General features: G+C 42.8%; 1 protein-coding gene across 1 annotated transcript; it reads right to left on the bottom strand.

Moving 5' to 3' along the window:
* Positions 1-1,542: 1,542 nt before the first annotated feature.
* Positions 1,543-16,018, bottom strand: DEFB109B (defensin beta 109B). Its single transcript, XM_032869830.1, has 2 exons — positions 15,900-16,018; positions 1,543-1,871 (listed from the first exon to the last, which is right to left on the bottom strand). The coding sequence occupies exons 1-2, from the start codon at positions 15,982-15,984 to the stop codon at positions 1,666-1,668; spliced, it is 291 nt and encodes a 96-aa protein (XP_032725721.1). The 5' UTR covers positions 15,985-16,018; the 3' UTR covers positions 1,543-1,665.
* Between the last annotated feature and the right edge of the window lie 1,640 nt (positions 16,019-17,658).

Here is a 17,658-nt window from a genome sequence, read left to right as displayed (position 1 = left end):
TTAAGAAAACAAGCTGTTTGGGTCATCTCTCGCGTGGCAGTTCCAAATTATAGAGAATGGATGCCATGCTATTTTAAGTGAACTGAGCCAGATTAAAGGTCTCTTCTGAACTCTTAGGCTCAGGAACATTCACAGGAAGTTAGTGTAGTTGAGGAACAAATATCGGGCAGTCAGGTTTATGAAGTCCGGATGCGAATGAGTGATATAGGTTTGTATTGACTTGGCAGAGAGGCTTGGTTTACCCTATCCACCAAAAGAGGCACAGTCTTTGTGAAATAAATGCAACTCAGGTATGGTGCTTGTCCAGTTTATTCCCGGGTAGTGGACGGAGGAAGAAAGGAAGAAGAAATGGCAAGCAGAGCGTCATGATCTTTCATTGGTAGCGCACCGAGTTCATGACCTGCGGTACATCTCCCACGTTTTAAGGTCAGTTTTGCCCTAAAGTAAGTTAAGACTCTACCAGTTTAGGGATGCCTGGGTGGCTCCCTTGGTTAAGCATCTGCCTTTGGCTCAGGTCATGATCCTGGGGTCCTGGGATCAACTTCCACATTGGGCTGCCGGCTCAGTGGGGAGTCTGCTTCTCTCTCTGCCTCTGCACCTGCTTGTGAGCTCTGTCTCTCTCTTTCTCTTGCTCTCAAATAAATGAATCTTAAAAAACAAACAAACAAACAAAACACTCTACCAAATTATTGTGAAAAACGTCCATGCTCTGAGAATTTAAAATAAAATAAAAAAGAACTCATAAATTCTGCATTATAGAAGAAAGAAGAGGAGTCCTCACTACCAAACCACATCATTTTAATCATCAAAATTCTCTGCATGAGTGAAATCTAAAACTTCTGACAGTCTTCTTTGAGGTATGTTGTTGAGTTGATGTCTCCCAACACTCGGGACAGGAAAATGAGACCTCATGACGCTGGAGAGAAGAGGAACTTGCAGTCAGGAGTTCTATAGGTGTAGGAAGTCTATTTAGAGAGGGATATTGATGGCATGCTCTTGAAAGGCGGTACTGTATTTTTACAGTAAAATGTTTAGGTCCTATGAAAGGGAATTATTTGTCTCAAGGAATAAAAGATTGAGAATCTCTAACTGATCACAATGTTCCTTCATCGGAGGGAAATATAAAAATCTCTTTGTTGGTTGGGATTTTACCTTTTAGATTATGTAATATACATTTCTGTTGCCCTTTAAACTCTCATTCTGTGTCCTTTTTTGTTTTTATCTCCTTCCAGTTATCTGCCATACAGTGAAAACCGTTATGTATTATCCCAAATGATTTCCTCCTGCCCTATTCCAATTTTCTTCCTTTCCCCAACCTATAGCTCTTCTCACTTGCCGCTCTGTTTTGCATTTCCTTTATACCATGTGTTTATGTTATACAAAACATAGTTTTGTCTTCATTTGCAATTTTTTTTTTGCTAATCTTTTGGTCTTTTTGTGACAAATTAAAAAAAAAACACATTGTTGTTCCATAAATGTGCTTTCTCATTTTTAAAGAGATTGGTTGAATCTGGAGATGAGTCACAAAGTAGTAGTATCTGGATATTTGAAATCCATATTTATTTATTTTTATTGACAAAGGGTAATGGGAATTGGCAGTGTTTGCCATATACATTCCAGTGACTTTAGATGCAAAGAACTTTCCTTTTGATGTTCTCCCTACTTTCATTTCAACTTGTGCTTAGGGGGTGCTTGATAATCTGAGTAGATGAGTGGGGTGGGGATTGGTATAAGGATCCACCACGCTCTGCAGCATCTCCACCTCCTTTTGCAGATTCCAATCTGGTCCTCTGTTAACTTGCAGATGTCTCTTCTGCAAATGCCAGACAGATTTAAACAATGGTTTTCAGCAGAAGGCAAACCACTTCTTACTGTAGAAGAAAAGAGGTAGTGAAATAATTAGTTTGTGAGTGGAATGTGAGACCTGAGACACTGTTAAGTGTGAGGCCAGAGGGTTCTGGTACGAGCACTTCTGTGTGGAGAGAAGAAGCTGGACAAAAGATCTGTTCAGTTGTTCCATCACCTCCACTGTCCTTTTTTACCCAACAGCCCAAGTGTGAACACACTCCTCCCTCCTTTTCTACAGGTTCCTGGCATTGCTAACCGATGCTTCAAAGAGAACTTCGGTAAATGTCGCAGTGGCTCAATGAACAAATACGGGTCCACATAAAATTGTGGGGGGGGCACCATTCAGCAAGAGTGCTGGGTGGGATCAAAGAATTGCGATCTGGTGACAGAGATTGGGTAACAACCCGGGTAGTGTCCTGGTAGGGAGCACAAGTCAGAGGATTTTAAAGCAAAAAGGGAATGCATTGTATACGTTGTTCACAAAGAATTTTTGAGCGGGGTTGGCAGCAGAAAGCTACTTCTGGCTGAATCTGATTGGTTGCTAATGATCTCATTAAGCAAAAATCTCTCACTGTAGCGGGTTGCAGGTGTTTGGGCTGAGTCCTTGGAATATTTGCAGTTTGGCCCAGGTCAAAAGTTCATGGCTCCAGGAGTGAAGATGTGCATAAGGCCCACCTCCTAAACGGCCTCCCAGCTCCGTTGTAAAACCCTTGACATAATTGATCCCATTTCATCTTCCTTTCACATCCATGTTCTAAATATACCAGGTTCTTAATTGTTTTACTTCTTTATGTGGATCTGCAATAAGTATTTGCAGAGCATCTTCTATTCAGCAGGCGTTTTCCTTTGCACTAATAATAGAACCGTGAAAATGGGGGAAATGTTCTTTATTCTCACAGGACGTATCTTCAGGGAATAAATCTGACCATACAAAAACAGGTGGCTAGGATTATTTCAGAAAGTGGTGTTGGGAACAAAATAATACAGTCATCGACCAGATAGAGTCTGCAGGATGCGGCTGACGGAAGGGACAGAGAAAGGCTTTTTGAGGCTGTAGCATTTGAATGGAGGCCTGAATGATGGGCATGAAAGAGACAAGCAAATACCCCTTTGAGGGTATTCTAGGCACATGGAACAGCAAGAGCAAGGTCCCTTGCTTAGTTTATTGGAAGAACAGAAAGATCTGTATAGGCTGAGCGTCATGGAGAAAAATAAGTTTGCTAAGACATGAGAGGAGGTAAGACAGAAGGAGGATTCCACGTTACTCGCAGGCCATGGTGAGTTTTCAGGTCCCTGGACCTGATGCTGCAGTCCTCTTGCTCCAGTTCCCTTGACGACTGACACGCTCGTTCTTCCGCTACAGTGTTCAGTTTGGAAGCCCCTGGGTGGCTCAGTCGGTTAAGCGTCTGCCTCCCGCTCAGGGTGTGATCCTGAAGTTCAGGGATCGAGCCCCTCATCTGGCTCCTTGCTCAGCAGGGGGTGTGCTTCTCCCTCTCCCTCTGCCATTCCCCCCACATGCTCTGGCTCACAAATAAATAAATTAAATAAATTAAAATGTTCAGGTTTTTTACCTTTCCTGTCTCCTGTTTCCCTCCGGTCTGTGTGCCTGAGGGGTCAGATGAAGTTTCAGGAAATCAGATCGTGTGGTACTAGTTGTGGTGCTGGGCTGTTCTATAGACACATAAATCCCTTTTGTCACATTTCAGGCAGCTCAGAAACAAGCAGAAGTTATTTTTTTCTCTGTGTATCTAGGTATGATCTACTTAACTCAATGTACCTTAGTCACTGAGTGTATCAGAAAAAATAATAAATTTGTAGACATTCTGGACAATCCTTTCCCAGTTGTATCTAAAAAGCTGAAAATTTGTCATCATATCCAGACCTTTATTTTCTTCAGAAGACTCACCGTTTAGCCAAGTTAATTTAGTAGGAAACTCTCTAATGGCAGAGCTGATGACCTGGCACTACAATCCTCAAATCAAGTGACTGCCCGGGGAAAAGCCACCTAAGAAAGAGGTAGAAGGAAGACAGTCTCATCTCTGTATTGAGAGTTTGCATAGTGTCAAGAATTTCCCACCCATGAGGTCACCAAAGGTCCACTCAGTAATGGATGGGTCCTAACAAATGAGGATTTTTCAGTCATCGCGTTACTTTTGTTTATATTCGCCTGTGAGGCCATTCCTGGCTAAGAGTGGTGAGACAATATTTTTAGATTAATATTTGGTGATAATCTTCCTCTTTGCCATAGCAGAATGACATCTGCAATATACCCAGCTGGTCAAGTAATTTGAATATATATTTGGAAGGAGAGAATTAAAGAGGAAATCAATATGATCAATGATTTCCGATAAATGTTATTTTAAAAATAGGAAGAGAAGAGTATTACCTTAACCAAATTAAAACTCATCTGAACACAAAAATCCATATAGCATTTCATAATGAAATACTAGCCTTAGTCCCCTTAAAATGAGAAAGGAAAGAAGAATGTCCACTGTTGATATATATTAATATAGTTCTGAAATTTCTGGACAACACTAGGAGTCATAAGAAGAAAAGCCAGGGATGACTTGAGCCCTCTGCTTTCCCTCTTCTTCTGTTCCTCCTCAAATGCCATTCAAATTAGGTCAGTTGCATTTTGAAAGAGTCTGTGGGAGTGCCCCAAGCACAGGGTACCATCAGTACATCAGAAACAGAAATTCCTGGAAGATACAAAACAAATACGATCAGATTGAAAGATTTAGGCTTTTGGCCACCATTGCAAGTCAGATACTCTCAAGTGCCTGCCATTATAGAATGAATGGGTCATAGAGAATATCTCTGAAATATTGCTCTTCTTGAAAGTGGTGGGGTAGTTTCCAAGACTACGCACTCCCTAGAGGACAAGTCTGTGAACTGAAGCTTAAGCAGCGAGCCTCTAGATTGGTTGGCTGGCTGGGCTAGGGTGCAGACATAAACATGGAGGAGGTTCCACAATGGAAGCTTTGGATGGTAACTGACACAGTCTCAGTTTAGACATCTAGGAGACTGGCAGACTAAGGATAAGCCATGACTTCACTGTGACAAACCATCAGGAAGATAAGGCACCATGAGCTAAAGTTAATGAAATAAACAACGTATTGTTACCCTCAAGGACTAAAGGTATTGGCATTGCCAATGTGACAAACAATTAAACATCTGTGTATCAAATTGTTTAAAGAAATAAAACCTATTATCACAAAGCTGCACAAACAAGGAAACAATATAGATAACAGAATTAGTGGGCAGGTTTAGACATGAAAAAAATTTTTGAAAAATATAAATATAAGGTATTAAAAACCAATTATTAGACAAGAAAATTAGTGAACAAAGAGATACATCTGAATTATTTACCCAGAACTTAGCACGAAGACACAGGTCTCACATTTATTCCAGGACAAGAGAGGAACGAGAGGAGGCAGTGCTTAAAGAGATGATGGAAAAAATACAGATCCACAGAATCAAGATAAAAAAGCATTCCTAACAGATAATATAAAAGAAATTCACATTAAGTGATAAAACAAAACAAATGCTAGATCATAAAAACATTTAAAAAGGACAATAACTTGAAATACTAATTTAAAAGTAATAAATAATAATAAATAAAAATAAATTAATAATAAATAATTTAAAAATTTAGTAATTAAGCTATGGCAGAAGAGTGAAAGCCAAAAAGAATGGCTCGTATGAGGAAATTACTGCTGGTGTAGAATTGGGTACTCAGTAATGTTTTCTTTCCGGAAGAAGGATAACATTTACAAATGACTGAAATGATTTACCACCAAGATTTCTACAGCAAAGGAAATCCTAGAGGACATACACTGTGAGGAAAGAATGTAACACGGAAAGGTGGCCTGAGAATCAAAGTGGAATTCTAGTAAATACCAGTAAGTTGATGATAGTAATAATAATGCTCTCCAACGGATGAGGTTTGAAGAACAGACCAAACATGAAAGACGCACAGCTAACATCGTTCTCAGTGGTGGAGTTTGAAGGCTTTCCCTCTAGGTCAGAAAAAAAGCAAGTGTTTTCCACTGTCAGTGCTCCTGTTCAACATAGGACCGGAAGTCCTAGCTAGAGCAGTCAGGCAAGAAAAAAAAAAAAAGGTGTCTAGCTGGAAATAAAGAAGTAAAATTGCCTCTGTTTGCAGATGACATGATTAACTCAAAATGGATTAAAGACTTCAGTGTAAGACCCAGAGCTACGAGAGTCCTAGAATAGGAAAAAATTGCCTTGACATTGGTCTTGGCAATGATTATTTTAAGGACACCAAAAGCACAGGCCACAAAAGCAAAAATAGTGAGTGGGACTTTAGCAAACTGAAAAGCTCCTGCACAGCTAAAGGAGTGATCAGCAAGATGAAGAGGGAGTCTACAGAATGTGAGAAAATATTTACAAACCATATATTTGTTAAGTAGTTAATGTCCAGAATATATAAGGAAGCCTCACAACTCAAAAGTAAAACAAAACAAAACAAAACAAAACAAAAAAACCCTCTAACAATCCAATTAAAATATGGGCAGAGGACTTGACTAGATTCTTCTCAGAGTAGACTGCCCAAAAGCCAGCAAGTACGAGAAAATGTGCCCAGCGTGACTCAGCATCAGGGACAGGCAAATCAAAACCACAGTGAGACACCACCTCACACCCGTCAGAACAGCTGCCACCACCAAGACAGATAAGAAGTCCTACAGGGATGCAGAGAAAGGGGAGCTCTGATGTGCTGTTGGTGGGAATGTAAACTGGAGAGTAAATATGGAAAGTCCTCAAATAATTAAAAATTGAACTGCTGTGTGACCCAGCAATCCTGCTTTTGAGTGCATATCTGAAGGAGCTGAAGTCACTATCTCGGAGAGACACCTGCATTCTCCTGTCACTGCAGCCTTAGTCAGGATAGCCAGGACATGGGAACCATCCAAGAGTCCATCAACAGAGGACGGATGAGGAAGCTGTGACGTTTATAACAACGGACCATAATTCAGCCATGCAGAAAAGAAATCCCGCCATGCGCGACCACATGGGTAGACTGCGATGGCCTTGTGCTGTGTGAAATGAGAGAAGGACAAACACTGTACGATTTCACTTATATGTAGAGTCCACTAATATAGAACTCATAGAAACAGAAAATGGAATGGTGGCTGCAAGGGGCTTGGTGGTGGGGAAATGGGGAAATGTTGGCCCAAGGGTACAAACCAAATTACGAGATGAGTAAGTTCTGCGGAGGTGGTGTACAGCACGGTGACTGCAGGTGACGATTCTGTATTGTGTCCTTGGACATTGTTAGGAGAGTAGAGATGCAGTGTTCTCACCGTAACAACAACAAAATGGTAATCATGTGGGGTAAAGGACGCACTAACCTATCTTGTGTTTCCTAATATATACGTGTATCAATCATCACCTTGTTTGTCTTAAACTCACACAATGCTATATGTCAGTGGCATCTCAATAAGTGTGGAAAATAAAAACAATAAAAGGCAGGAGACCCACAGGGGCCTGTGTAGACAGCAGGAGGAATCAGCTGCTGCTGGAGCCAAGAGGGAAAAAGCCGACCTCAGACAAATTTTTAAGATCTGAGTGTGGGCTTTGGTAGCACAAATCCTAGTATCGCTGGGTCCCAGACACGCCGGACTCGCTCTTTTTTCCTGCCCTTCCACTGAAGGTTTTCAAGAGAGATTGGGTAAAGAGCAAGAAGAATCACCTGTGACCTGTTTGAGGGACAGGCAGGAAGGGGCTCCTGAAGTCTGAGCCTGAGCGGGGGACTTGCCGTCTTGCCCTGTCCCAGGCAGCAGCGGAGGTGCGTGGAGTGGGGGAGCTGGGAAAGTCCATTCGTCCTCCAGCTGCAGGTGCACCGGTGAGAGGCCCCACGAAGGCGGACGCAGGCCGGGGCAGGGGAGCCGAGGGAGACTCTGCAGCTACTCTGGCCTTTCACTGAGGAGAGCAGCTGCCATCTGAGGCCACAGGGGCGGGCCCGAGCAATACTTCCGAAGGTCAGGAGTCCAGAGTGGCTGCCCAGGGTGCAGGCTCAGCGCACTATGAAGGGGGCAGCTGTGTGGGCGGAAATCAGGAGTTCGGATTTGGATATATTACCTTGAACTTAAACACCCAAACAGAGACCTAAATTGCCACGGGATGCTCATTGCAAGTCCGGAGCTGAGAAGAGGTCTGGGGGAGTGTTTAAAAGGGCGCGGCTGGCCCCAGGGAGCAGGTGGAGAGAAGGAAGAGAAGTCCCGGGAATGAGCCCTGGGGCTCCCCAGTATGGAGAACATTGGGGGAAGGGTGGGTAGTAGCCAAAGAGAGGAGGGAGGCGCCTCTGGGGGAGGCTTGGAGGGTCCGGTGAGCACGCTCCCCTGGAAGCTGAGTGAAGAAGGCACATGAGGAGGAGGAGAGTGACCAGCTGCTGTGGTCTGGTGCTGAGCTGGCCAAGGTCTCAATGGTTAATGACACTTGGATCCAGCCACGTGGAGATCCTTGGTGACTGAAACCACAGCTTTGGTAGCTGGGAGAGGAGTCGGGAGAGTGCCTGCTCAGGACATTGTTAAGGATTCCAGGAGAAGAACCAGAGTGAAAAATATGGGTGATGATTTTGAGGTGTTTCACTGCCAGATGGAGCAAAGAAAAGGGTTAGCCCTGGAAGAAGAGCGAAAGAAAAAAAAAAGCTTTTCCATAAAATCAAAGAAACAGCAGCATGTCTGTAAGCTAGTGGTAATAATCCAGTAGAAAGAAAATGGATGATAGGATGAAGAGGGAAGAATTGTCGCTAAGAAATTCCTGGATGCGGTGTGAAAATTTATAACACCCTCTGTTTTCTCTGAGTCTCTGCAGCATCTGTTGTGATTTCAAACCTGTTCTTTCCTGAGATGGTTATTTTAAGTGTGTCTCATTTTTTCTTGATTGGTGTCCCTGGATTATTATAAAATGTACTATTATTTAAAATACCAACTTTTTCTCTTGTCTTTTATATATTTGTGTCTCTTTCATTTGTTTCTCTAAATTCTAACTTACCTCTGTCTCAGTTTTGACATGCAGCTTATTTTAGTATGATTCATTTGCTAACTTTCATTTTGATGTTTCCTTTGATGTATGCCTACTGCAGAAGTATATTTCTGCATTTCCAAAAATTTATAATTTTGTTAATAATTTGTGACTTAAATGAATTAGGTTCAAAGACTTTTTTCTCCAATTTTGCAAAATTTTATTTTTTTCTGGCTTTATTGAGATAGAATTGTCATGGAACATTAAGTTTGAAGCGTGCAACGTGTTGATTTAATACACTAATAATTTTGATCTTCTGAAATTTTGGTAGCTGCTTTATGATTGTGTATGGCCATTTTTATAAATGCTTTGGCTGTACTTAGAAATTTGCATTCCGTAGTTGGATGTAGTGCATTAAGTTTCTTTCTGAGAGATCCGAGAGAAAGATCATCAGTTCCATCTCCTTGGTTTGTAGGTGGCCGTCTTCTCATGCCTCCACACTGTGTTCCCTCCTTATATGCCTGTGTCCACATTTCCTCCTCTTAGAAAGATACCAGTTCTATTAGGTTGGGTCCCACCCGAATGACTCCATTTTAACTTAACCACCACTGTCAAACCCCAGTGTACAAATATGGTCACTTCTGATGTACTGAGTCTTGGGATTTGATATATGCATTTTTGGAACAACACAATTTAGCCCATAACACCCTCCTTTTCCTTCTAACCTTTCTGAATGCTTTCATTTTAGGTGGTTTTTGGCTTGTTGTTGTTGTTGTTTAGGTTTGGTTTGGTTTTGATTTTGGGTTTTTTTTTTTTTAATACCATACAGTTGAGTTTAGTTGTTTCATGTTCTTAAGTGCTAATTATTCTTGATTTGAAGTAGAAAATTAACCTACTTGCATTTTAATGTTGTCACTAATATAGTTGGGTTTAATTCTACCATCTTACTTTGCTTTCTGTTTGCCAAGTCTCTACTTCTTTTCTCTCTCTCAGTTTCTCTCTTCTACTGGATTATTTTTAATCATCTCATTTTTTCCTACTAGTTGGGAAATTAAAACTTTGTTCCCATTCTTTTTTTTTTAATTTATTTATTTGACAGTGTTGAGAGAGGGAACACAAGCAGGGGGAATGGGAATGGGAGAAGCAGACTTCCCAATGAGCAGAGAGCCCGATGTGGGTCTCAATCCCAGGACCCCAGGATCATGACCTGAGCCGAAGGCAGACACTAAACCAGCTGAGCCACCCAGGTGCCCCCTTTTCCCATTCTTGTAGTAGTTCTCATGGAATTAAAACATATGTTCTTAATATAGCAAAGTCTAAAATTAATCAAAATACTTATCCTTATATAATACAATGACTTTACATCTTTGTCATCATCATTTAACGCCTCCCAGTTATTTGCTTTTTTCATCAAGTATTTTAATTCTACATCTATTTTTAATCCCTGTCACTTTCAGACGCTTGATGGGTTTCTAAATTGGTTTATCCAAGTCTGAGAAGAGTGCATTTTTACCTAGCAAAGCTGAAGATTCATATTGTAAGACTCCATTCTATCCCTAAGATGGTGCTCCAGGGAAACTCAGACATATGTGAGAGGGGTTTTATAGTAAGATTATTTATAATAGCCAGCAACCAGAAAAACATGAAACTTCCACCATCATTACAGTAGTTAAATGTGTCATTACTGTTGTATCAACTGCAAATAAGAGTAGTCAAATACTTTTCATTTCTGGTTCTTCTACATCATTCATTTTCTTATCTTATTGACTTGTCATTCTACTTTATAATAATTCAGAACATTTTTATATATAAACAGGCCATTATTTATTTAACTGTGCTTTCATTGATGGAAATCAGTTAGGTAATCTCCAGTCTTTTGTCTTTACATATACTACAGTGATGATTAACATTATACACATGCTACTTAGCATATGGATGAAGAAGGTCTGTAAGATACATTCCCATGGGAATGAAGTGATGGGTCTAGGAATTTAAAATTTGTTTTGTTGCCTGTTCATCTTTCATGCTACTAAAAAAATATTTGTTTAGATTCTAGTGCTGTTAACTTTTCATTACCCCTGTTTTTAAATGAGATGATTTTTTTCCTGGACCAAAAGCCTTGTGTAGGGTATGAGCCAGGAGTTACTTTTAATAACCAATATCTTAAATTAATCATGTTAACTCTTACTTTTGTTCAGACCAGTGGAGATAAGCCAGATACATGGCTATTCACAAGATAATGTCTCTGTTCCCGTTCCAGATTCACCAGTAGATTATGTGCTGTATCTATAACTTGTTTATGCCATTCTTGGTTTGGTCTGAATTATCTGTCCAGTCCACTACTGACTCCTGGCATGCACTCCTGAATCACCCATGAATTCTGTTCTTGTTTTGCAAAGGAATGTTTTCGAGTTTGTTTTTAGGGTGTGCCCCTTATCTTCCAGAAGTATTCTCTGCTAGAAACTCCTAAACTGTGATGTCAGGTGCCTCTGTTTTTCACATTCCATCTATACACTAGTTTACTTGAAGATGCTATTTTCAGTTCTTTTTCTCACTCATGTTGCTTTTGGATGATTTCTAAACGAAAATGGTAGAAATGCTGAAAGTCGTCTTATAGGCTCCTTTCATTAGAATGTTTGTTTTACAGCCTCTCAGGCACCACCAAAAGGTCCTGTATTTATTCTTAGAATATGAAACCGTTGTTTCCAGGCTATCTTCAGTTTCTTCTTTCATTTTATAGATACTCTCTTTAAAGGACTGGGAAATGACAAGATGGGTCACAACTCTTGTTAGCCTCACATGGAATAACACAACACAAAACAAAACAAAAACTATCCACACTCTCTTTCTTTCTGCACATTATTTATTGAGCTTGTATGTTTGACCAGACACTACATAGTTCATTCCTGATTGAACTGCTAGCATGAACCACATTTTCTTCCAAATAAGATTTCGTTTTCTCACTGATAAACTTGGCATTCAAAATCATGGTCTTGGGATGCCTGGGTGGCTCAGTTGGTTAAGCGGCTGCCTTCAGCTCAGGTCATGATCCCAGCGTCCTGGGATCGAGTCCCACATCGGGCTCCTTGCTCAGCAAGGAGCCTGCTTCCCCCTCTGCCTCTGCCTGCCTCTGCCTTCCTGTGCTCACTCTCTCGCTCTCTCTCTGACAAATAAATAAATAAATAAAATCTTTAAAAAAAAACCCAAAAAAACCCAAAGTCATGGTCTTTGGGTTGCCCATACGGACTTGAGAACTGTTGGCAAAGGGAAGGCAGGAGACTGATTCACTGTCACAGGTAGGGGACTGATGGCTGCAGGCAGTGAGGCAGTCCAGCTTCCACATCGGTTTATTTCCATGAAAACTTACGACCTCCCCATCTCCTTCATCTCCAGCTCTTGGTGACCACTATTCACCTCAATGCTTACTGAGTCACATGTAAGTGAGCTCATGCAGCATTTCCCTTTCCGTGTCGGACTTATGTCGTTTAGCGTCTTGTCCTCAGGTTCTTCCATGTTGTTACAAATATGTATGTAAATCAAATCTCGTGTTATATAACCTTAAATATACCCAATTTTGATTTGTCAGTCATACCCAGTAAAGCTGGGGAAAACTTCTGAAAATAACCTATGACCTTATTTTAGTTCCAACTTTATCAAATCTTTGGGTGGCATGTGATTTCTTGAAAGTCTTACTACTGTTAGTTGACTTGGTTTGATGTTCATCAACTCAATGTTTTTCGTAAATCACTGAGACTCCTAGCAACTTTTCTGCATTTGCTCAGTATGTGTGGCGTTTTTTTCCTGGTTCTGTCGATGGTATTTTTTTCCTTTTTCTTCTCCAGTTCCCTCTTATCCTCTTACCTCCTTACTTCCATTTTCTCATTTTCTCTATTTTGCTTTCTCTTTTCATGCTACTGGCTTCCTGTCAGCATTCCCTGGAACTCCTGAAGCTTTAGACACTTATTACTGAACAATGCTATAACTCCTGCAGTGATTTCTTATCTGAATATCAGGCCCATATTTTCAGTGCTACACACTTCCACCTGATAGATGCACAGGTCCCTAAAACTCAAGATCTTGAAACTGGCCCTGATTTTGTCCTTGTCTGAAATCTCAAAAATAAAAAAAACAGAAGACATAAAAATAAGAACAAATATCCTCCTTACTATATTTTCTTTCTGGGTTAATGCCCTTTGACTTTATTCAGGAACCCAAGCATTGCCATCCCAGTGCATTCATTTGTTCATTGGCTGTAATCAGTTACAGCTCTTACATGTGCCTTTCAGGTGTCCCTCTCTTCACTGAGTTACTGCTTAGTCGCAGTCCCATGATCATTCCCTTTCAGGCTTCCCCATCTTCTTCATTGCTTCAAGAGATGTTTCTAAATGCAGATGAGTTTGTCTGTTCCATTTCAGAGCCAGCCAGTACATGGCGAGCTCCTCCTCCCTCACCGTGTGCCCTCAGAACCCTCTCTGGGCTGCCTCTGAGTCTCTCTGCCAGCCCCAGGCATGAGCCCCCCACCTCAACGTGCTGCATGCTGAGCCTTTAATTCCCCATGACTATCACACCTTGGTGTCTTTACTCATGTCCATTCACGTGTCTGAAGCCCCTTTTAATTCTCAGATTCACTTAGCAAATCATCCTTCATTTACAAGCGATACAAACATGATTTCTTTTATAAAATCAGTCTTATGTGGGCTTTTTTGTACCTTGAGTAATCCCACAGAAAGAATTTGATCTCTTCCTCTATAACCCCAAGCCCCCAAGCATCCATGCTTTAACTTCACTTATTTTGATATAATCATTCAGTTCTATGTCTCCTCCCATAAAACTTTCAAATCCTTATGCGTATTAATATGGCTTACTTGTCTTTTAGGTCTAAAGCTCAGAAAAGTGCCTGGAAGATAATATATGTTGAATATAATATGACAGACTAATAACTACTGAAACTGAATAAAATGATATTTTGGGGTTGAGAAGTTAGGGGCAAAACTACAAGGTGGGGGGCACCTGGGTGGCTCAGTGGGTTAAAGCCTCTGCCTTAGGCTCAGGTCATGATCCCAGGGTTCTGGGATCGAGCCCCACACCCGGCTCTCTGCTCAGCAGGGAGCCTGCTTCCTCCTCTCTCTCTGACTCCCTCTCTGCCTGCTTGTGATCTTTGTCAAATAAATAAATAAAATCTTAAAAAAAAAAAAACTACAAGATGGCAGTCTTTTCCAAAGGGGACTTAGAAGGAGGGACGAAAGTGAAAGAAGAGGATATGGAAGCAAGAGGATTGCTGGGAGAGCTGAGAACACTAGAAAAAGAGCAAGAAGGCAGCATCTGGACTCCTCAGGTCTCAGAGCTCGTCCCTGGGTTAGGGGCTTAGAGACTGGGGAACCCTGTGCTTGTCTGACCAAGGGCCTGTTCTCGGCATGAGGAAATGAATGCACTCTTCTTGACTCAGCCTGTCCTTAAAGTTGTCCAAAATTCGTCAGAGGATAAAAACAGCAGCATGTGAACAACATGGAAGGTTAACGTTGGAAGCTCCATTAAAACAGGAAATCCTTCTCTATTTTAGTCATGACCAAAGCCATAGTCAGCGCATGAGATAGTCTTAGTTGACATTACTACCCAATATGAAGTTTAGGACAGTGCCCGGCAGTTAGTATGTTCTAAACAAATCCTCCTTTAGTCACGAAAGAAAGTATTTCCAAGTACAAATATAAAGATTATTTCATCTAGTAAGTGTTTTCGTAACATACGTGGTCCAGATGACACCAGCACTTCTTGTGTGACCCACAGACTATTTAAACTCCTTCCCCATAGTTGATTACCAAATACTCAAGCAGGCCCCTTGCCCCGTGCAAAGCCTGTCACAGCGCTCGATCTCATAACCGCAAGCCCAAACCGAGAGTCAGACGCTTAACTGACTGAGCCACCGAGGTGCCCGAACCTGGTACCTCTGAATCACCGTCTTAGCTCTGAGGATTTGTGATCGCAGAGCGTCTTCTTCGTGCTACTGTCCTGGTTTCCCTGCTCAACCGCTTTCTTCCTACGTGGCTCACGCACGAGTATTCCAAAGCGTGTGTGCCTCCTACTTGTTTCGTTATTCAAGACTATTTATGCTTTGGTACCTATTCTGTGTGATTGTCATTTGTCATAAGAATCCCTTCCTAGGGGCGCCTGGGTGGATCAGTGGGTTAAAGCCTCTGCCTTCGGCTCAGGTCATGATCCCGGGGTCCCGGGATCGAGCCCCGCATTGGGCTCTCTGCTCCGTGGGGAGCCTGCTTCCTCCTCTCTCTCTGCCTGCCTCTCTGCCTACTTGTGATCTTTGTCTGTCAAATAAATAAGTAAAACCTTTAAAAAAAAAAAAAAAGAATCCTTTCCTAGAATATGAAGCAGCCCGTGGTCTTCTCAGTAGTCCTTCCCTGGGGACTGTAACGCTCTTTCTGAAACCCCGTTCTGAGTCTGTGCCATTTATATGGGGTGACCTTGTGGCCAGTTTGGCTGGGGCAGTTCTGACTTACGCCTGCTCTTGTGGTGGTTACAACAGTGCTCCATTTACCTACTTTCCTGCAGCCTCTATTTGGGATGAAGAAAAAAAAAAGCCATATGTTCATCCTACTTTTACAACTATGGACATCCCTGTCCCGGATTGAGAGCTGTGTCACGTTGCGCAGTACTGCTCTCTAAATTCCTCTGGGAGCCGAATACTTTTATGGCAGCTTCCCTAAGACATGCCCTTCGAGCTAGCTCCTGTTGGTGGGATTCCATCCCTCTCGTCCTCTGACCTGGTGAGTGGGTACCATGGTGGATGCCGCTGTGACCCAGTCCTTTAAGACCTGCCTGTCTGCAAGCCCATCGTCATGCCTTACCAGTGCACCCCAAGGCACAAGGTAAGGACGAAGCAGAAGAGACTGCATCAGGCAGAGGGTATAATGGCAAAAGCATGACCTCTTTCCTACTTTACCCCATTGTGACCCCCGTGAAGCTGCTGATTTCAGGGTGATGAATCCAGGGCCTTGTCTGACCTGCCGGGTGGGCTTCCGATGGCAGACGTTGGCAGCCAGCCAGCACCTTACCTGGTGATAAGAGGGGCATGAAGAGGAGCAGGAAGAGAAGTCCGCGGAGTCTCATGGCTGAACGGCCAGCGAAGACAAGAGGCATCGGCTGTTTGGAGCCTGGGGTTTCCGAGCGTGGCAGCCCCCGGCCTATTTATGACGCTCCCGGGCCTGTGGTTTGCTCTTGGTTAGTGGAGCCTAGCGCGGAGGGGATAAGCCAGTCTCCCACAGGAAATGTCCAGGGCCAAAGTACACGGAGGCGGTGGTAACTCACGGATGAGGAGGCAGGAGCAACGCTGTCCGTGTCCCAGGCCGTCCTCGCTGTCCGCCGCGCTCTTCCCCGTGTGCGCGCGGGGACCACGGCTCGTGGCTGTGTATCTGCGGCGCGTCGGGGGCGCAGCGGAACCCGGGCCGGACCCATGGCGGTCAGGGAGCGGGCGATGGACACTTAAGCGAGTGTGGGCAGCAGGCGTGTAATGGACACAACCCGGAAGACATACTCGTTATTTTCCGGGTTGCTTCTGCCGAGGCGTGGGCGTGGGAAGGGTCGTGAGAATGTCGGGGGAGGCTTCACGACAAGGATGATGCCGAGCGTGCTGCGGAAGGGTGTGGTGCTTTCTCTTTACAGCAACACTGTTCCGGGGACAGTACCCCCCCCCTTTTTTTTAGATTTTGTGGTCTTTTTAATAGATTTTTATTATTTCTTTAAATGTTTATGTTATCATGAAAACTTGGCATGTAGAAAACACTGAAAATTATGAAAAAATTAAATTGCTTGGAATCCTGCGACTGAAATTCAATCATAGCGAGAGACTTGGGGAAACTTTTCCCAGGAATGATGTCCTTTGCCATCTCGGCAGACTAAGCATTATGATAATTGTACTTTGTTTTAACCAAAATTGCACTCTCTGGCTGAAAGTCTCCTCTGTTGGGTGTGATCAGTCAGCTTCTGTGACGGTCCCAGTTGATCCCTGAGTCCTTTTGTGTTCATGCCTTTGTGCAACTCCTTTCCTTAGAAGAGACAGGACGTGTGAATAGGTGACAGCAGGTGGGGGAGATGTGCCTTCCTAGATTGGGTTATAAAAAGACCATTTTTTTCCATCTTGGGCACCCTCCAAAGCCTTTTCACTGGCTTATTCAGTTACTCTGAGTAAAGCCAGCTGCCTTGTTTTGAGCTGCCTTACGGAAAGGGACCGGTGACTAGCAGTTAGCTAATGAAGACCCGAGGCCTGTCAGCAGTGACATGGGTGAGCTCAGGTGTGCATTCCCCTCTCCACCCACAGCCCAACCTTCAGATGAACCTCTAATCCAGGCCAAAAGCTGCACAGTGACCTCCTCAGAGCCCCCAAGCCCAAGGCACTGACCTGTGCCTTACCATACAAATTGTTTATAGATAGTAAATGCTCATCATTTTAGGTTGGTAAGTTTGGGGTAATATGTCCTGCAACAGTAACTAGCCAGTAATACAAGTACACATCTGTCCTCTAGCAAAACTGCTTCCGTGGGGCATGAGTTTAGGTGTGAAGACACCCGCGGTGGCAGAGCTGCATTTCGGGGCTCTTCCAGCCACCGGCTAAAGAGGTGAAGGCATACACGTATGTAAAATCACTGAACAAATGATCCTGTACTCCTTGCACACACTTACACATCTGAGTTTGTATGTGCACGTGTGTGTACGAGAAAGAGATGGGATGGGGGGGAGAGAGAGAGAGAATAAAGAAATATCATGAAAAAAATCATTGGCTCAGCATTATTCCCAGTTATAAACAAACACTTGATG

Source organism: Lontra canadensis, unplaced genomic scaffold, assembly GCF_010015895.1.
Source record: "Lontra canadensis isolate GAN:19392208 unplaced genomic scaffold, GSC_riverotter_1.0 scaffold39, whole genome shotgun sequence".
Taxonomy (NCBI): domain Eukaryota; kingdom Metazoa; phylum Chordata; class Mammalia; order Carnivora; family Mustelidae; genus Lontra; species Lontra canadensis.
The sequence above is the reverse complement of the archived record's forward strand: the minus strand, read 5'-3'. Positions and strand labels throughout refer to the sequence as shown.

Coding starts and splice junctions, on each gene's coding strand:
- DEFB109B (XM_032869830.1), bottom strand. CDS start 15,984: ATGCCTCTTGTCTTCGCTGGCCGTTCAGCCATGAGACTCCGCGGACTT. Junction 1,872..15,899: donor CATGCCCCTCTTATCACCAG/GTAAGGTGCTGG, acceptor TTTCTTCTACAG/TAAGAAGTGGTTTGCCTTCT.